This window comes from Kryptolebias marmoratus, linkage group LG13 (assembly GCF_001649575.2).
Source record: "Kryptolebias marmoratus isolate JLee-2015 linkage group LG13, ASM164957v2, whole genome shotgun sequence".
Lineage (NCBI taxonomy): Eukaryota > Metazoa > Chordata > Actinopteri > Cyprinodontiformes > Rivulidae > Kryptolebias > Kryptolebias marmoratus.
This window is the reverse complement of record NC_051442.1, coordinates 10,588,805-10,608,015: the sequence shown is the minus strand read 5'-3', so window position 1 is coordinate 10,608,015 and position 19,211 is coordinate 10,588,805. Positions and strand designations below refer to the sequence as shown.

Sequence of the window (19,211 nt, the reverse complement as noted above, 5' to 3'; positions counted from 1 at the left end):
AGCCGGGAGGCGGACGGTCTCTCGGTGCGCTTCGTGACGCGCAGGGCGCCCCGGAGTTTGGAGCGCAGATGGATGATGAAGAATCGATCTCACGCATACATTTTAACCCATAAATACTCAGAGGATGCATCAACCCTCACCCAAAACTCTCAACAATCAACACATAAGAAGTTATTACACACTAAATTACAATGCATATTTACTTCTAAGTCATAAGACCTGACTTGTTGGAAGCAGCGAAGTATGTTTGAAGTGTGAGGAGACTCCGTCATCTCCACATCAGATGATGCGTTTGACAGGCTTACCCACGCGAGCAATTAACGCCTCTGTGACGGTCACCTCCAGCTTGAACTGATGTTATCTCCCAGCAGATGTGGACAAAAAATAAATAAATAATAAGTTCAACGAGCTTGTCGCAGTTTGGATGGTTTGATCTCTTCTCCTGGCTGCAGTGAGACCCCCCCCCCCCNCCTCTATGTGCGTCCCTTTGTTGTCCGATTGCTCCACCACCAAACACTGAGCTCTCTGTGAGTGTGTGTTCTGTGTGTGTGATCAAGAGGCAGTGACTGGACTGGAAATTGACTGGGTAGCAGCTGCTTCACCCTCCCCATTCTCCTTCTTATCCTCCTCCCCCTCCTCCTTCACGTCACTCTCGTGATTTCTCATTTCAGCACCCCTCATTATGAATGCAAGCCCACGCTTCACGCTCGTGCTTCGGGGGGAGATGATGGTGACGATGATGATGATGAAGATGATGATGTCTGCTGGTCCTGCACCCTCCCAACCCCGAGGACACGAGCCGGTTCGGGGTGGGGATGACACGCAACTTTACCATACAGAGATAGATGTAGTGTTCGCTTGTCTGTTCGCTTGTCTGATCTTAAAGGGACAGTTCGGATCTTTTCTGCCGTTCTGTGGGAAGTTTACGTAGACGGCTCTGGAGAAATGGAGAAACGGAGTTTAATTTTGATCAGACTGGCGAGCTAGTGGCTAGTCCGAGCAGACCAAAGTGGACTGCTGCTTTAAAAAAAAAAAAAAACAGGTTCAATGTCAAATATATCACAGGGGTGCAAACACTATCTTATAATCATCACTATCAAATTTGCCTGTTTTTTTATTCCTTTTTTTTAAATTTCATACACACACTTGTATAGTTACACAAATCGAAATGCTGTGTGAAAGTATATGTCTGAGTGTATCAGTTTATCACACATCTATTAATAGTTTCTCAAAACAGGGCCGTTAGTGGAGAGACAGCAAATTTCTTCCTATATTTGTTGACACAATGCCCTTAAGTACTTTCTCAGAGCAGGAAAAAGGTAACTGACCTCCATCTTGGCCCCCTAAGATGATCGCTTTCACAATGTTGTCAATCCCGGATCATTTATCTGTGCCCCTGATGCTGAAAGTTGCAGCCAGTCTGACATTTAATAACCTGTTACACGTCTTTACTGTGAGATCTCTCACTTTGTTTTTCAGATCATATAATATCCAAGTCATCCAATTGTTATTTATTTTCAAGATCGCTGCGTGCGATTACTTCTAAGGCAGCTTCTGAGCCTTCTCGTGAAAACGTATGACTGTGTGAAGATTTTAATTTTAATTTTTTGCCTCTCCACACAGATTTTTTCTTTGTGACCTGGTGTGCGTCACAAACTGGGGGCTGACAAGGTGTTCCAGACTAAATTAATCCTGAGGAAGCAGGGCACGTGTGTTGGAGGCCGTCCTAAAACGAGGGCCAAAAAGATGGAAGAGAAAGACAGGACGAGGTAATCATCGTGTCTTTATGTTATCAAGGATTTTTTAAAGCCAAACACTATATTTATACAAGTGTGCGCAAGAGTGCACACACCTTAAAGCGTGCAATGAAAGTGCCAAAGAATTTGAAGCATGTTTAATTTACATTTATATTTTGTCATCAATGTTGATGACTAACCACTAACAGGAAAAAAATCAATATATCGGTTCTGAAAAAATACATTCATATTAATTAAATAAAATTTCTAAGATCCTTTTTGTCCTCAAAGCATAGATTTTTATGGGGGTTTTGATCCATCTTTCTTATGCAAAGAGTCAAAGATTATGTTTGATGCAGGATCATTCAGTCAAATAGACATGTTTTATCTTAGACATGTATGTTTAATGTCTAAGATAACGCTGAGAGTTATCTTATTCATTGAAAATACAAGTTAAATACCAATTCAGCCTATTTCTGCTAATGCATCTCTTTAAAAAGGCATTAATAAAAGGCAAAGTTTCAGCTCAGCCTGACAGATGGATTGGCTGATGACTCATTTAATTTGAAGAAAAATAAATAAATCTGAAAATTAATCTACATTCCCACACGCTCAGACTGTCGACAGATGCTTCTTCTGTTCTGTGATGAATCACTGAATGTTTCATCTTCTCAATTCCACACAACATAGTGAGCCGTGTCAACATGCAGACCGGTGCGAAAGGCTGATTTTAAGACTCAACACTTGAAAGTTCACACTCACAAATAAGTCTCAATGTTGCATTTCTTGTGCTCTTGCTCTTGTACACATTATGTTCTTGCAGCTCACATGTGATGAGCACAGAAAAGCTGATAGTTTTAGCCTAAAAGGGCAGCAGTAATCTAATTTGTTGTAGTTTAACAGTTACTGTAGTGGTTTGTTACTGCGTTTCACTATCAGAAAAGATCGTCTTTGTGGTTCTGATTTACAGGCAGAAACTAGCTGTATTACGTAAAGCTTGCAACGTGAAATAGAAAAGAGGGGAAGCTGTGTGCTCACTCTGTCAAAGGTACAGAGACGCGCTACAAATTAAGCAAACCCACTAGTCGTTCAATCGTATCAGAATATCTAAGAAGAAATTTACTCTGTAGGAGAATAACAGGGTGTAGCAAATTGGATTGATAGTCTTAAAGTTATGTTTTTAAGAGGTGGTTGATTGAATGAATAAACAACAAAAAAATCAATAATGCTGAATGGAGAACTCGATGTTCAACTCAGAAACGCTTTAAAATAACAAACGCTGAGTATAGAACAATAATAACGCAGCAAGAAATGAATGTTTGTGAACTTATATTTCAGCATTAACTTGTTCTAAACCACACGATCTTAAGACAAGTCCAGAAAGTTGACAACAGGAGATCAAATGAACAAATCAAAATTATATATATATATATATATATATATATATATATATAGCTTAGGCCTCATTCTTTATTTATTGAGGGAAATTTTCAATGATGAATAACAAAAGTAGTAGGCTTTGAGAATATTTGTCAATCTGAAGATGAATGTAGTCAGAAGTTAGGATTATTCAGTCAATTATTAAGAGGAAAACCAAGTGAGAGTGAAGCCATGAATTTTTAAAGAATGGGGTCTTAATAAAGTCTGATCTTTACATGTTTGCACAAGTCTAGTATGGCATAAACTAAGGAGATTTCAGAGAACTTCAGAAACATAGTAACAGCATTAATCCTCTTTAGGCAAGAAAATGCTAAACAAACGTTTCGAAAGCATTTGGAATCCGTCATTTTCTTTAGTCAGACAGATTGTTCAAACGTACCAGAGCAAGCTCAAGCACGAAGGACACACAAAGAGCACGCTGTGGAACAATCGGCAAAGAAGCTCAGGATCATTTGCAAGCAGCTCAAACAGTCATCTATCATGGTTGAAGTTAATGTCAACGAGTACGTCGGCCATAAGCAGAACGATGAACAAAAATGGCTGAGAAAGACTCAAATTAAAGGCTCTCTAAAAACAAAACAAAATTTTAAAAAAACCCTTGCTGTCCATCTGCAGTTTGCTTTGATCGCATGAACAAACCTCAAGAATGCAAAATATTTTGTGGATTTAAAAGATGAAAACAGAACTTTTATAGTGTATATAGGATGTGTTGTGTTTAAGAGGGGAAAAATAAACTACTTTAAATATGCAAGAATGTGTTTTATGCATGAAAACTTTAACAAAAGACTTAACTCCGAGGATTAGAACAAACTAATTTTTCATTTTTAGTTTTGAGATTAGGTCTTAGAATACTGCTTGGCAAAGCTGTCAAGAACTGAAGCAATGCTCTACTTTTTTCACAAACACTGAACAGCGTTTTTTGGCATTTATTCAGATCACAGCTTCATCTCAAACAACTAGTTTTCTTCCACCCACATGTTTAAAGATGGTCAGTGGGTAGAACGGGGGAGACTGCTCACTCTGTGGTTGAACTGCATAGATTGGTGGATGCTGTGCTGCTTACGTAATACGTGTCATAGGAGGTGCCGTAATATGAAAAAAAAAAAAAAGAAAAGAAATAAAAGATGTAGCTGCACGAGAAATGTCAGACTCGGCATGGATCGGACACATGAGCAGCTTACCTCACCACACATAAAGATTGTAATAACCACCTTTTTAAAGTCAGGCAAAGAAAAATTATTTAATTACATAAAACAGAGAGAACACTGAAGTAACGTATTTGTAATGTGATGTAAAAAAAAAAAAGACATCTTAATAGACTCTGCATTGATTCCAATGTAATGTGATCAGTCACTGAGAAATGTGAACAAAGGAAAAAGGAAGCAGACAAAAGTACCACCACACTGACAACAGCCAACAACTTTGCCCTTCTCTTTCAAAGACGCCATTTTGGTCAAGAATGGTGTTTCTCGTAATGCTTTAGAGTAGGTAACCTGCTTTCCTTTTGGGATTTCCTCTCCACTCTTCTCTCTGCTGTTGAATCATCATCACCACCACCACCTCCTCCTCCTCCTCCTCCTCCTCCTCCTCCATTCACACGCTCTGCCTCTTCTTCTGCCTCTTTTTCTTTGTTGGAGCCAACCTGTGTCTTCCTACGGGTCTGCTTCCCTCTACGTGCCAGAAGAAAACAGAGAGAAATAATGCAGCATGAATGAATGCTTGATTATGTGAGCAATTGAAAAAAAAATGTTTTGTTATTTCCCTGTATCTTCTAATACACTTCGAATAGAATTAGATCTGGTTGAAACAGAGCTGCGCAGCACCAAGTATGACCGAAACCAATTTCCACTACAACCGAAGAGCACGTTCTTTCACCGTGTATTCGATAGCCCGCAGTTGCAAAAGAGCAACATCTGTTTCAAATTGTCATGTGCTATTTATCCCTGCATCAACAGAGAAGAAACTTTTTATTCACCTAGTGTTCTTGGACACTACAGTATCAGTCAGAGCGCTAAATTAAATAAAAATAAAAAGTAGTGTGGTCACTAAATTACAGCTTCTTATTGCTCACTTCATACTTTGTTCATTAGTTCTGTTGTGGCTCACACACCTGATCTGTTTGCTCCCTGGCGCCCCCTGTCGGTGATGGGAATAATGACTTCTTTGGGTCACATGGGTAGAAGACAGCTGTAGGACAGGACAACTGATGAGTAATTTCAAGTAAAACACATTAAAATTTAATTTATTCAACACCTATGTGAGCTTTATTGTTTTATGCCAATTCATGCTAATTCAAATATAAAAAACTGTTTCTAAATTGTTGAGACAGACTACAGCTCAGTTTCAGCTCTGCAAGAATTAGTTTTAAAACAACATAAAGCATAAAGTTTATTTATGATTTCAATATTATGTATCAAGGGCATGAGTAGGAAAAAATACCTAGGCCTATAGAAGTGTTAGAGTGTCATCTTTACAGTCTTTAAGGAACTCTGAATACTTACCATAGCAATTTCTGTGAGATATGCCCGCCTCTCATCATTGGTTTTATGGAACGCCTGATAAGTAAAAGAAATAGAGAATCACACGTTTAACTTGTTTCCATTCATTAATCAAACTTGTCCGTATATACCGGTTTCATAAATGCAATGCTTGGTGTTTGTTTGGTGTGTATTCGAGAAGCCTTCAGCGTTAATTAAGCAAGAGATTAGGGATTACTGGTTGCAAATGCTGTGGGGGGTAAACCTTCATTTAACTAATATCTCACAGTCTGCTGAGCAGAACAATAAACAAAGAACCAAGCCACTGAACTACAAGCATGCTCGCCACGTGCAAGACGAAGGTTAGGAACACTCTTTGCATTAATGCTTATAAAATACAGGCTTTCAACAAAAACTTTTAGTAAAACCTATTACAAACAATGGTTTATGATGCTGACTGTGACCTTTACAAATGTAATCCCCCCCGCCCTGCTGCTTACTGCCTACAGAAAAAGACGGGACTCAAACCTTTCCTTCCTGCTCGATTTGAAGGTGACAGTCCATTAGCTGACTCTGGAGGTCAGACCTCTCCTTGGTCAGGAGCTTTAGATGTTGTTTAAGTGTTTCCTGTAGCAAATAGATGCTGTTATTTACAAAATACCATGTCAGAGTGTCATTCGGCTTAAGAGTAATTAAAAGTCAATTCGTATTACATTGCGCCTTATAAAAGGATTAGGCAATAAGTGGGCAGTTCATGCTGAAAACGGGAATACAAAAGCAGATTAGACTCATAAATTATTCACCAGCTGCATGTGCACATAAGTGCTTTGACGTGTTGAGGCCTTGTAGGATTGACGGCGTAGCGCAGACTAATAAAACTTGGTGATGTTCTGAGTTTAGAGTAGTCTGCTTCTTGTTCTCCGTGTTGTGTAATGGTAATCCATATGCTTGTCACATTCACTGTCTATACACCCCAAAGTCACTCCTCAGACACACTAATGAGCATCTGTTAGCTCTGCCTTTAGGCGCACACACACACGTTCAGACCTCATTGTGCAACCCTTCATCGTTGTATGTATTTGTGTCTATGTGCGTTAAAAGCGGTCTAATTAGTGTGTATTACTCTCTCATGCTCGGTAATCCCGTGATTACAGTGCTGTGATTAAACTCGGGTTTATGCAGCCTGCACCAACGGGAGGACGCAGAGCAGCTGGTAGCACGATCCTTTCAGCCGCTCTGCGTCTCCACAGCTCTCTCTGCTGGTGTGTGTTTCTGCCTGTTTTCCTCCTTTAAATAATCTAAAAGAATAAATAATACCGGTACAAACAAATAAATCAAGAAATCTTAAAAAAAACATTAACACGCATGTACTCACAACTGCCACGTCATCATATGATCGGATAAAAGCCAGTCGATCTGTTCAAAAACAAGGAATACAGGAATATTTATACATAAAACTTGATGCACTGATGTAGTGTTTTAAAGTTATACTATAGTAGAATTTTACAAATGTACACTGTTCATTTTATTTGATCTTTCTACTTAGAGTTTCTGTCTTAAATGTTCGTTATTCATAAACTGGCAGTGAATTAGATCATAATTTTCTGTCTCTTTTTTAAACCTAAAAACATGAATTACGTTCTTACTCCACTTGTGCTTCAATTAAGGTTGTTCTCTCTTTTTTACCCCCCAATTTTTGATTTTTATTTACACTTTTTCTCCTCTAGTCCCCTTTAAATATTATTTTAACTAGCAGCTACACATCTTTTAGTTGTTTGGAGGCAGTTAGAACCTAAGGTTTGAGCCAAATCCTCCCATATTACACAAAAATGTATCACCTGAAACGCATTTATTCCAGCAAGGCTCTATTTAAATGGTGAATGAGCATAGATTGGGTCAGAACCTACCTGTAGGGTTTCCTCTTATGTCCTCCAGCCTCTCCTGAATGAGAGACACCTGCTTGTCCAAGTGTCCATTTAGCTCCACCTGTGTCTCATATCTCGTCTTCCACTCATTCCCTGATGCCAACACAACCAGAGAAATCAACAAAAAGTGGCGCTGACGACAAGCAAAGCACTCTTCTTTTTTTTTAAATGCAAACCTCTTATAAATGTCTTCCCCACCTTGTTCGTCAACGCTGAGCAGTCTTTCTTGGAGCTCACACACAGTTCTCCTCAGCTCAGACACCGATTCCTCGAGCATTGCTCTGCAAACAAAGATGTCAGATGCTAGCTTCTGCTTTAGCAGCGGCGCAAATAAAAAAAAATAAAAAATGAACATTTAATAAAACGTTGTTGGAACAAAAACTGTTTAAAATGAACTCACTTCATCTCCTTTTCTTCTTCGAGCTCCGCCCTGAGCCGCGACAAGTCGTACTTACTGTAGTCGTTGTCTTTAGCCATAATACAGAAAAGTTACTGAAGACGAGAAGTTTGTGGCACGGGGTTTCCATGGAGACCGCTACTTCCGGTTTGTTAGGGCGCCGCCGCCACCAAAATAAAATCAAACAATTTAGAGGAAGGTTTGGGAAAAAAAAAAAAAAAACTTAATTTTTGTTAGAAATTTTTGTAAATACACACAGTTCCCAAAAGTGGAGGTTTTACACTACTATTTACAAAACTATGTCAAGCTTAATTAAGTCAAAACAATTACCTTCCTTCATACATCACTTTATTAACACCTTTTATGTGTTGTAGGTGGCAGATCTTTTTGTTTAGTCTCATCTACATAAGGGCAGCTGAAAACTGGGGATTAAAATAATTACTAACAGCCTACTTGTGTATACACATGCAAATAATACAGAGAGACCGAGCGGTAGATGGATCAAATGTATACATTACAGTAGAATGAAAGAAATTTGGTAGTAAGGTTTATACAACAAAACAGAAAAGATACAATGCATATTCTAAAATTTGATAAGATTAACAACAACTTTATTGAAGTTTATTATTTTCATGATACCCTTAGTTTAAAGATTATCACTATCATGTGCAAAGGAAGAGATTGGTGGAAAAAACTCAAGTACTTTCTAAAAAAATACGCTTTACAAGAGATTTACTAATGCATTATTCATGAGTTTGTAAACACATTATAAAGCACTGGAAATCACTTATAAAACAATTCTAAAAGACTGGTCATGCTTTGAAGGAGGCTCACTATTTGGCAAGATAAAGCGTTGCATTTTTATTCAGTTCTTCGTCATTTAATATTTAAATACCAAACATTTGTCAGTAAGTTACCTGCATGTAACATGAGCATTTGTAGTAATGTTTGTTTTGATATATGAAATCATTTAGCTTTAAAGCAACAAGCTTTAAATGACTTTAACCTGACTGAATTAAACTTGATAGTAAGTCTGCTTCAATGTATGATCAGTGTTTTATAACTATTTTATAATTGGCCGTTGTTGTTTTATAGTGTTCAAAAATCTGCTCATAATACATAATTAAAGCCGTTCTAAAAGGGACCCTTATAAGAAAGTGGTACCAAAAAGGAAAGCATTAACATCTTGCGGAAATCTATTCTTTTCCCTTTTCCTCTTCTTTCTTCTGCATGTCCCCTCCCTCGGTCTGGGACTGCTGTTCCTCCCTTCGCACCTTCTTCTCTTTGGTCTCCGTGAGCTCTCCATCGGAAGATCCCACTACGTTCTTTGCTGTCTTCTTGCCAGCGGCCTTCAGGAAGGCTTTAACGCCCAGATTGTCAATATTGTATGCCGTCAGACCGATGTTGCCCACCGATTTGAGAGCAGTGTCTGTGGCTTCGCCGGTATCGTCCCCATACCTTTCGCCGCAAATAATTTGGTGGAGTTAGAGAAGAGCGGTGTGGTGGGGAGGGGGAAAAATTGTCAAATCATTTGAACAAATGAACAAAACATATGATAATAAAGTTATATAAATTGTCTCAACAAAAAAAAAAGCTTTGGCACTCAACACAAGCTGGCATTTAGCTTAGGTTAACACAAATAAACCCAGAAAAAGCAAACAGCAGAGGCTGCATTGTGTCTGAAGTATGAAATATGTAGCAGCTACAGTGATCTGTGCATTCACACAAGTAGGCGTTGAATTAAGTGTTGGTCTCACTACTTTAAGCCATTTGAAGTCTGACACAATCACTGTAGCTATGCACATAAAGGTAAGCAGACCTATAGCATGAAAATACACTTTAGGTTGTACTTAAAGGCATTTAATAAATGTACAATGCAAGCAATTGGGCTGCCTGTGTAAACAAGGCCTTTTAAAGAAAACTACATGTAAACAAAAGTAATAGAGGTTAATTTATTCTTTATTTTAGGTTAGGTTTGTGTTACTTTCTAACCTGGTTTGGGTTAGTAAACGTGTGTACAAGACAGGGTTTAAGCAGGAGTTGTTAGTTCACACGCCACAAGCCCTTAAGCCCCCGTGAAGTCAAATGTTGCTGGACACGTTTATAAGATTCTCTAAGCCCTTAAATCTGAAAAGAAACAGGAGTGAAAACAGGTCAGAGCACCATCATACCAAGAAGAAAGGAAAATAGTGGGCAAGTAGCAGACTGGTTTCATATCCAGCTTATCTACTGCTGGTTAAATGAAATTCAAAAGATGAGTGGAAACAAGCTGTAAGATAATCCATTCAAAGTCTTATAATATGAATCAGTGTCATAATAGGAAATATTTGATCTTACTTGTACTTCACTGTGGTGACGGTTGCAGCTGCAACACTTTTGCAGACATTCTTTGCCCCAGTTTCCAAACTCGACCAAACAGTACAGAAACCTAATTTTGAAATACAATTCAAACTCAAATTAAAAGGTCCTCTGGAATCATTTATCATGAGCCAAACGTTTCCAAGACCAAACCTCAGCTCATGTTTTGAATTTTAGCACACACCTTGCACACTGCTGGCTGCTACGAACTTTGCTCCGTCCAAGTTGGAAGCGCGGCCATCTTGGTTCTTCTTCAAAGACTCTGGAACCAGTTTAGGACCGTGTTTCTTTATATGAGGTGCCACCTTGTCTGCTACATGTCCTGCGATTGTGCTCATGCCATTCACTGTGGGGACACATTTATGCAACAGAAACAAGTTCAAGACAGGATATATATTAACAAGGGAAATGATCAGTCATTATTATTTAAGATCACCTGCTGGAAAAAAATGTCAATAATTTTAATATTATTTTATCAAATTATTTAAAGATTTAGATTCACGTTCTTGCCTAAGAACTGGGTGACCCGAACAGCATTCCCAGTAGCCTGTTTAGTCGCATTCAGACGTCTGGTGACGCCCGGGCTGACCTCTGATGGCGTCTCCTCAGGTGTGATGTGGTCCCGGATCTTGGCTGCTCCTTTATGAATGGCCTTCCCTGTGGCCTCTGCACCTTTGGTGAATGACTCACTCAGCCGTGTAGCTCCTACACACATTTGTTAACTCTGTTAAATGTGGTGCTCTCAAACTAATAATTGAACCACATTTTTCTTGCATATGTGAATCAGGTGAGACTACTGCATTGGTAAACAGCACCATCTAGTGGAAAATCTTTAGAACGTTTCTGTATATTGTGTTTTTTTGTTTGTTGCACAAATGTTCCTTCAGATTCCTCCTTTTAAATTATTTTTATGTTTTCTTCTTACATTTCCAGCTCGGGTTATTTGGAGCTTTACAAGTACCAAAAAAAGTAAAGTTGACTGATAATTTGACTGAGCTTGTTTTTCCACAGACTCGCCTGACAAGATTCCTTGAGCCATCTTCTCACTCCATCCAGGAAGCAGTTTTTCCTTCTCTGCTTCTGGTGCTGTTTGCTCGTTCGGGGCACCGAGGGGGACTTTTGTAGTCAAGTTCATGACCTCTGCTTCTGTACCTTCTGGGTCCTGTAAGAAAATGTAATAAAGTCACGAGCTACACTGTGATCATGACAGGAAAGCTTTATGTCTTTGAAAGCAGCAGGACTTTAAAAATATGTAAACATCCAAACATATTACAGACAAACAGCATGATGAGGAAACAAACAACTGGGATGTACGATATTTCAGAACATTGAACTCAGACTTACAAATCAAATGACAAATATAATGTTTCTTCAAATATATCTGTTGTTTTAGAAGGCACTTGGTAAAACCCAAAGGTTTTGAAAGGTGTTCCAGTCACCATTATGTCAGACTGTATTAAAAAAGGGTTCACGCTTAATAACTGGCTATGTAGAAATATGGTAGAACACGAGGAAAAGATTGCATATCATGACCCAGACGCCGCAAAGTACACACTGCAGAGTGCGGTTTGATCACTCCATGCGAAACTTATCGTGCCAACCTACATGTCCCGATGCTTTTAGTGAAGCCTGACCTGAATTCGGAAGTCTGCAAGCTGCATCAGCAGGTCCTGAAACATCTCACAGTCAGCAGCAGGCAGTTCAGAGGAGAGCACTAAACCCACGTAGGAGCCAGGTGTCTCTGACAAGCAGTCAGGTAACATGAAGATCCCAGAGTTGGCCAGCAGCACCGGAGTGTCCGTGGTCAGTGGATACATCCGATCACACACCTGGAGAACACAACGAAACAAAAAAAGATTGGAAAAGTCTGCTTGATCAAAATTACAGAGGAAATTGGATTTATTTCTACTGATCAGCAACTGCAACTGGTTCATAGTCAATCTTATCATACTCTTTAAATCAACTGTTTTATTTAATAAATTTAAGGCAAGAAATTGGTGATATTAAATTTTTATACATGTTTTGGGGTGTTTTCCTTCCTGTCTGGGTCAAATATTAAGACTTGAGCTGCAACTTATGCATAGAAACGCCCCAGGGTTTTTTTGTTTTTTTTTAAAATACCTGTTTCTCTGTCAAGGCACAAAAGTATCTAGTTTTCTAGAATGCATACTGTTGTTTGTTCTTTCAAATAAAATACGAAGGGTCCAGGTGTAGGATGGCAGTCTTCCACACAGACGTAACACAAAAACAGACTTGTTGCTGCACGGTGCCACTGGTATGCCGCCTGACAGATTGACCCCAGAGAGGGCACCGGACTCCGACCAGCAGCACAACAGAAGCGCAGAGTCATCTGGTAATGGGACCATTGTCTTACTGGAAAACAAAGCAGCACCAGAATACAGACCCAGGCTTGTGGAGTAGGAAGCGCAGAATCACGGCTTGAAGCGCAGAACAAAGCCCAGAATAATGCATGCTTTGTAGAGCTGCCAGAAAGTTTATTTTATTTTATTTTATACTGAATCCATTCAAAATAATGAGAGACATAAGGGTTTCAAAAGGCGCTATAATAAAATGATCAACTGAGGCAGCAACTGTTGTTAATTTATTAATTTCTTAGATATGGCCATAGATAGGAGATTAATACAGTAAGAAAAAAAGATGAAGAAATAAAATGTTTTAGAATCAGACCAGTTCTGCTCATCCTCTAAATTGGTAAAAACCTAAGTAGAAAGATAAAGACGACCTTACAACTGGAGTTGAAACAATTAAGCAGTGAATCAACCAGTCAGGCTATTTATTTGAAAACTGTCAGTGTGCAAGAAAAATAGTGTTAACATTTGAAAAATATCTCCTTCCAGGAAATCATGGTAGATATTTTCATAGATTCCTGAAGTAGGTAAGGTAAATGAGCGCAGCTATAACTTAATAAATTCCACATTAAGACTATTTTTTAAGGCTGTTACTTATGTTTTGATTAATATTATGTCAACACTTTAACTGAGTGACTCATGGTTAAGCTATGAAAACTTTGAAAAATGCTACGCAGATTTTCCTGAAGTCACACCTAAGCACACACACCCCAAAAAAATGCTTTCTAGCACACCCATTGTCAAACATACGCTTACTCTTACTTACGTGCAAAGTTGCTGGTTTTCCGGTGCTGGAACTGTTGTTGTGCACGCTGTCCTCTGTGATGATGCGAAGGTAGCCCGGAGAAGACAGAGAGCTGACCTGTCCACATGGCTCCACGAAAAACAGCTGCACCCCTGTGGGGATAAAAAGTAGCTCCTTTCCATCTGCTGCTGCCTGCCCGGGCCTTTCTGACCAGAAGCTGGCTCCGGCGGGGTCGTGAGCCAGGATGCGGTGTCCATCTGTGGGCTTCGGTGTGTACGCCGGTGGCAGGTCTCCTGAGTTATCCATGGCGACAGTTTCCAGAGCCCCTGCAGGGAGCGTGTGTGTGTTTGGGACAGCAGGGGGGGCAGGACTGATGGGGGCTGTGTCGGGGGCTGGTGATGCAGCTGGTATGGTGGGGTACAGATGATGGAGAGCGCTGTCAGAGGGCTGACAGTTAGTAGATAAGTCTGGATAAATATTAGAAGTAAGATCGATCAAAAGCCCCTCATTTGTGGTTTCTGGTGACTTGTCCAGATCAGAGAGGTGGCCATCAACAGTCTCCAACATGCCCTTCATCTTCTGCTGAAGCTGCCTGGCCTTGTCCCAGGTCTCCCCGCAGTGCCTCTCCCCTTGTGTGGGCACCTCCAGGCCCTGGGTAAAATGCTGATTGGCATTCCTGTAATACACCTGGGCCTCCAGTTTCTTGCCGGCCTCTTCAGCTTCCAGTCCTCGTTTCAGGTACTGACAGGCAAACGCATACTGGTCTTTGATGAGCAGCAGCTCAGAAGGTTCAGCCATACTAAGGAGCAGACAGGACCCAGGAAATAATAAATAAATGCAACATCATTACTTTAAACTTGTCCTAACAACGTATTGACTTGCAGTACATTTATCTAAAAGAAACAAATGACATCTGGAGTTGTATCTTTAAAAAAAAAGAAGCTGTACAAACAGCAAGAGAAGTGAACACCTTACCTGTCAACAACAAGGCAAATCAAAAGTAAAAATAATTGGAGGCTCAAACATTATGACGGAAACAAATTTGAATAGAACCTGAGTCATGTAATTGTTGCTGCGGGGGTAAATGCTGAGAACTAACAAACAATAGCAGAGCAAGTTTTTCCAGACTAGCAGGAAGTGCCCGATGCGTCCTTAAGTCTATTTATATATATTTTTTCTTTTTAAAAAGTAAATAGTTCTGTTACCTTCACTGCAGAGCGATGAAATCCCGAGAAAAGGGGGGAAAAGAACAAAAAATACTGTTTAAAGACTTTTTCTTTTCAGATTTTAACTGGTTCTCGCACAGATGTGAAATAAATCCATGTATTTTCTGAACTCCGCTCATAAAGACGCTCGAGCGCGCACACAACCACAGGAAGAGACTTCCGTAAACACACTTTCAAAATAAAAGTCGAGCTACGAACTTAAGACGGAAAAAAACCACAGTACTTTTTTGTTTCTCGCTTAGAACTGTCTTAGTTTGAAGTTCCTTCAGGTAAACCCGTGACTCTGCAGATCTTGAATTGAATTTAAGGATTATTAGCTCCTTTAAGAAGTCGAGAAAATTAAGATAAAAAGGAAATGTGGTGATGGAAAATACAGAGGGAGTTAAAATCGCCTTGACTACTGAAAAACTGACTCTTCAGGAAATATATGGTCCTCACAGGACAGCAATGGAAACATTTAATGACCCCATAAAGGCTCAGTTCAGTAAACAAATCAACATTATGTGGCAGTAAATACCAAATTCATTGAGCTCTATGAACTCAGAACATATACATTGTAAAACACAGACAACCAGCTTTATCAAACACCAAATAACTTTATATTTTCATAAAACTATGCTTCTAATACACATTTCATTTGAGTCAGGCTGGAACACAGGACTTTTGCATTAGACAGCAGTGGCTTTCAACAACTTTCTGTGTTTGTTAAATAAACACATAATTTGAATTTTTTTGCTTGAGGAGGGGAAGTTTCTGTGCTCACCTAAGAAGAATTTAAGGCATGATGTTTTAAAGTCTACATTTACACAGTTTAAAAGGCCATTCAGTGAAACAGAAATGTACCAAAAACCTTTTATTCTTTTGCAAAACCTATTTTTAACCTGATATCTGATTAAAAAAACACATACACACACATAAGACTCATTTTGTAAGGCAAATCAAAAACATTTTATATACCTTTAAAAGCATCCTCATGAGATCTTTAAACCATATGCTTCAATAGTAAATAATATAAGCTAAAGAGAATAAGGAAATAAACCTAAAATAACCAGAAAGTGTCCACGTGCGTGACATAGATGCGATGATGCATTTGGGAGCGTGTGCTGCGTCTGTTTTGCTCTCGGTTTGCTGTAACCATGCACCGATCAGAAGGATCAGAAAGGTGGAGCGGTGACTCATGGTTGAGGCAAAACCGCAGGCGGAGTGATCCCTGAAACACAACAATACCTGGAAGGGAAACACAAAGAGAAGTTCGTGTAAACATGTAAAACTCACTCCCGGGGGCGCAGCCGCAAACACCCCAAAAAGCCTCTCGCTTCACAACTAAAAGCAGGTGTATCAAGTCTTACTTTGCACTTTTGTACTTGTCCCTGATGGCCTGCTGAGGCCGGCTCTCTGCACTGATGTGCAGCTTGTGGAGATTAGTCAGGCAGGGCATGATTTCAGCCAAGGTGTACCCAGTAAAGGAAATTAAGGAATCAGGCTACAATACGAGAAAGTAATTATTTAATCTACCTAATTTATGTTATTAAAAAAAAAAAAAATCACATTAAATATTCACATTAAATATTTTCAGCGTACAAAATCTGGACAAACTCACCCACAGAGAGCTGTTTATAGTGTAGGTGGCCAAGCAGTAGGCTCCAGCTGCCAGTATAGACGGGGTGTACTGCAAGAAAGGATCGATTTCCAGCAGGCTCAACTCTGCTATGTACTGGGAACAGAAAACACAGGCCTAACGTAAATAAATTAGATTAAGAACATTGCATTTTTCTGTGGACGCGATTGATTTGATGCACACCAGAGCAAGGTTCTTTGTGTTTGAGCAGACGGTGTGAACAGACATGAAGAGGCAAAGGAACTGGTTGGTTGTGGGCGCCGCCATCCTGAAGGCCAGCACCCTGACTAAAGCGTCCTCCATCCGAACCAGCTGTTTCTTACTGTAGGTGAAGTCTGTGATGTATACGAACTCGTTCAGCTCAGGGGGAAGGATCTCCTCATACTTCCTGCAAAGGAAAAGGATAAATCAGCGTCTAGTAGCGTGAATGCTGAGTCAGCATTTCAGCATTTTATCTTTTAGCTATGGTTTTGCTAATTCAGGCTAAGCAGTGCAACTCCAAAACCCCTCAAAATGTTACTGATTCGGCGAAAAAGCGACATGAAAGTTTTACAAACACACTCATATTCTTACGCGGCAATCAGTAACGCTGCTGTGCCGACCAGCTGCAGCTTGCCCTGTTTGATGAACGCCGTGCAGGACAGGAAACGGTCCAAGTAGTTGACGGCGAGGTGCAGGGTTTCAGAACTGAGTTTGTATTCCTGAACAACTTCAACCAGCCAGTCCACCAGAATGACCCGCATGCCGTTGGTGATCTCTGGGTGCCTCTCCAGACAATCAGGCTTCGCCCTGAACTTCCTCTGGAATTAAAACCAAAGCAGCAGCAGCAGCCAAGGTGAGTGAGCACGTTTAATATGACAGAGACTCTTTTACTAAAACAAACAAGCACTCACTTCACTCTTCCTCAAGATCTGGTGAATATCTTCAGCATAATCAGCGAAGAGCTTCTGCCTGGACATCAAGGATTCATCTGATTCTGACTGCATAGAAGCATCGTGGCATGAACCTGCAGAAGTAAACAGCGAGAAGATTAGAAAAAACAAACAAACAACATATTGTAAATGTTAATTTGTGCAGATCAGACTCACTTGAAGTGAGTTCCAGCAGGAGTTTCATGTGTTCACTCTGCAGGGGATCAGCTTCAGCGCTGAGCTCGTAACTGTCTGAAACAACCTCTTGACCAGAAGCTGCAAGAACGACTTCGCAGGCCTCCTCGACGAACACGTCGTAGCTGGAACTGGACACGCAGCCGAAGAAGTTCAGCTGCGAGCTGTCTGAAACTGAGCTCTGTCTGGAAAACTGGCTTCCCTGAGGAGAGGAAACGTCAGAAAGCACCGTTATTAAACTAATGCTAAATATGAAATAATAATTCAAAATTTAAGAAAAGCTTTAAAAGCTTTTCCTAGTGACCTGCCTGGCTCAGGGATCGACCACGCTGCTCGTTTTCTGACAAAGCACCAAGAACTGTTCTCTGCTTGGTCCTCGGATGCTGAAATGCATCCGTTTTGACTGAAAGTGGGACATTTTCTTTGCAAGCGGGACTGCCATGATGGCTGTTTGTGCTGAAATTCATCTTTAAAACAAGAAACATGGTAGGTAAAACAAAAGTTGCAGAAAAGTTGCTGAAAAGTGCCATATAAATAAATTTGACTTGACTTGAAAAGAAAAAAAACACATTGGTATAGAAAACATTGTGCATAAACTTGTTGTCTTTAAACTTATGGTTCCTCATGGTTTTTAATATGTTCCTTTTTTTAAAATGTATTTCAAGCTGGATTCCTTTAGTTGTGTTTTAATAAGAAATCATTAAAGCAGAACAAAATGATTCAACCTATTGTGTTACATGAAATCTTTTGATATACATGTATATTTCTTTTTTTGTAATACACTGTTTTGTTGTTTAAAAAGAAACTAAAATAATGAAAAAAAAACATTTATAACAGATTTTCAGTGCAACTAATTCCTTAAGTGCTTATTTGCTTTTTGGGCTCATATAAATTACCCATATGGCTGTTATAAATTAATACAATTAAACAATTCAATAAATAATTTGTTGTGTTTTAAAATAAAAAGAAGAAGTTAAAACTACATGCCATTCTAGATGGTGTAAGGGACACATTACCATGGTTACGAGAACTGATCAGAAAGAGGCAGAAAACGTAAAATCAGACAAACGAGCAGAAAAACCCCCCAGAAGATCAAGTTTTTAAAAACGTGCGTATTGTAATGTAACAGAGTACAACTCAGCAGTGGTTACAGAGCTAGTTAATGGCTGAAAGTAAACTCACCATGATGGAGATCAGAGTTGCCAACAGATTCACGAATCAGTGCAGAAACGGCGTGAAATCTGGAAATAAACGAACCGAACAAAAAAACGTCTCTGTTCGTCACCAAACAGCGACCTCTAGTGGCCTCTGGGCGACTTTTCAGCAGATCCCTGGACGCTCCCGGTATGTGTTTAATTAACAATCAGCTGCTTTCTCTCAGTGAACTGTCCAATCAGGAGCCAGAGCGCGCGCGCTGACGGCACACGTCACGTCGATGGAAATTCTACGTGGGGGCGTGACGCTGACGGTGGCGATAAATGGGGGTGAACAATACACTTTAATTATCTGGTCATTTTAAAACATACCAGCCAAATGAAACAGAAGAGAAGCTCAGCACACTTTAATGAATGAATGAATAGTTTAGATATTATATGTATTAGAAAAAAATAAATAAAAATGGAGTGAGTTGAAGCTGTATTGTAAGATACAACACTGTAAAATAAAGTTATTTCCAATCTTGTGCCTTAATGTGAGGACTCTTGCTTCAAGCATTTGTTGTGAAAGACTCTGAGCTACTGTCTCACCAAATCATAGCTCAGTATCTAAAATCCATCCAGGGGTTCATGAGATGTTTTGCTAACAGACAAACAGGG

General features: G+C 39.7%; 4 protein-coding genes across 6 annotated transcripts in view; all 4 read right to left on the bottom strand.

The window, feature by feature from the left end:
• The window catches only part of dclk1a (doublecortin-like kinase 1a), a 47,185-nt gene extending 46,744 nt beyond the window's left edge, over window positions 1-441 (bottom strand). The window contains exon 1 of the mRNA XM_017418115.3: window positions 306-441. The gene's annotated coding sequence lies outside the window, so the exon portion shown is untranslated. The remainder of the gene's footprint in view (window positions 1-305) is intronic.
• Window positions 442-2,255: 1,814 nt separating this feature from the next.
• ccdc169 (coiled-coil domain containing 169) lies at window positions 2,256-8,156 on the bottom strand. The gene is made up of 8 exons (XM_017417921.3): window positions 7,979-8,156; window positions 7,777-7,859; window positions 7,561-7,671; window positions 7,029-7,069; window positions 6,182-6,280; window positions 5,678-5,731; window positions 5,287-5,363; window positions 2,256-4,846 (listed from the first exon to the last, which is right to left on the bottom strand). Exons 1-8 carry the CDS (start codon window positions 8,053-8,055, stop codon window positions 4,630-4,632), a joined length of 759 nt encoding a protein of 252 aa, XP_017273410.1. The 5' UTR covers window positions 8,056-8,156; the 3' UTR covers window positions 2,256-4,629.
• A 247-nt stretch (window positions 8,157-8,403) lies between these two features.
• On the bottom strand, window positions 8,404-14,797 carry sparta (spartin a). 3 transcript variants are annotated; one of them, XM_017417920.3, is made up of 8 exons: window positions 14,423-14,538; window positions 13,469-14,246; window positions 11,968-12,162; window positions 11,351-11,495; window positions 10,844-11,038; window positions 10,518-10,679; window positions 10,313-10,403; window positions 8,404-9,433 (listed from the first exon to the last, which is right to left on the bottom strand). In XM_017417920.3, the coding sequence occupies exons 2-8, from the start codon at window positions 14,243-14,245 to the stop codon at window positions 9,172-9,174; spliced, it is 1,827 nt and encodes a 608-aa protein (XP_017273409.1). In that variant the 5' UTR covers window position 14,246; window positions 14,423-14,538; the 3' UTR covers window positions 8,404-9,171. The 3 variants fall into 3 exon arrangements, with proteins under 3 accessions (XP_017273409.1, XP_017273408.1, XP_024862118.1); XM_017417919.3 differs by lacking the exon at window positions 14,423-14,538 and adding an exon at window positions 14,653-14,797 and having other exon boundaries at window positions 8,506-9,433; XM_025006350.2 differs by lacking the exons at window positions 8,404-9,433; window positions 14,423-14,538 and adding exons at window positions 9,443-10,102; window positions 14,653-14,797.
• A 106-nt stretch (window positions 14,798-14,903) lies between these two features.
• Window positions 14,904-18,693, bottom strand: ccna1 (cyclin A1). Its single transcript, XM_017418011.3, has 9 exons — window positions 18,580-18,693; window positions 17,706-17,864; window positions 17,380-17,599; window positions 17,185-17,297; window positions 16,865-17,091; window positions 16,475-16,679; window positions 16,274-16,387; window positions 16,023-16,156; window positions 14,904-15,900 (listed from the first exon to the last, which is right to left on the bottom strand). The coding sequence occupies exons 1-9, from the start codon at window positions 18,580-18,582 to the stop codon at window positions 15,849-15,851; spliced, it is 1,227 nt and encodes a 408-aa protein (XP_017273500.2). The 5' UTR covers window positions 18,583-18,693; the 3' UTR covers window positions 14,904-15,848.
• Between the last annotated feature and the right edge of the window lie 518 nt (window positions 18,694-19,211).

Coding starts and splice junctions, on each gene's coding strand:
- ccdc169 (XM_017417921.3), bottom strand. CDS start 8,055: ATGGCTAAAGACAACGACTACAGTAAGTACGACTTGTCGCGGCTCAGG. Junction 5,732..6,181: donor AAATCGAGCAGGAAGGAAAG/GTTTGAGTCCCG, acceptor TTTACTTATCAG/GCGTTCCATAAAACCAATGA. Junction 5,364..5,677: donor ATCTCACAGAAATTGCTATG/GTAAGTATTCAG, acceptor CCTGTCCTACAG/CTGTCTTCTACCCATGTGAC.
- sparta (XM_017417919.3), bottom strand. CDS start 14,245: ATGGCTGAACCTTCTGAGCTGCTGCTCATCAAAGACCAGTATGCGTTT. Junction 12,163..13,468: donor GAAAACCAGCAACTTTGCAC/GTAAGTAAGAGT, acceptor TGTGTTCTCCAG/GTGTGTGATCGGATGTATCC. Junction 10,404..10,517: donor AGCAGCCAGCAGTGTGCAAG/GTGTGTGCTAAA, acceptor TTTCAAAATTAG/GTTTCTGTACTGTTTGGTCG.
- ccna1 (XM_017418011.3), bottom strand. Junction 17,092..17,184: donor AGATCTTGAGGAAGAGTGAA/GTGAGTGCTTGT, acceptor TTTTAATTCCAG/AGGAAGTTCAGGGCGAAGCC. Junction 16,680..16,864: donor GCAGCGTTACTGATTGCCGC/GTAAGAATATGA, acceptor TTTCCTTTGCAG/GAAGTATGAGGAGATCCTTC.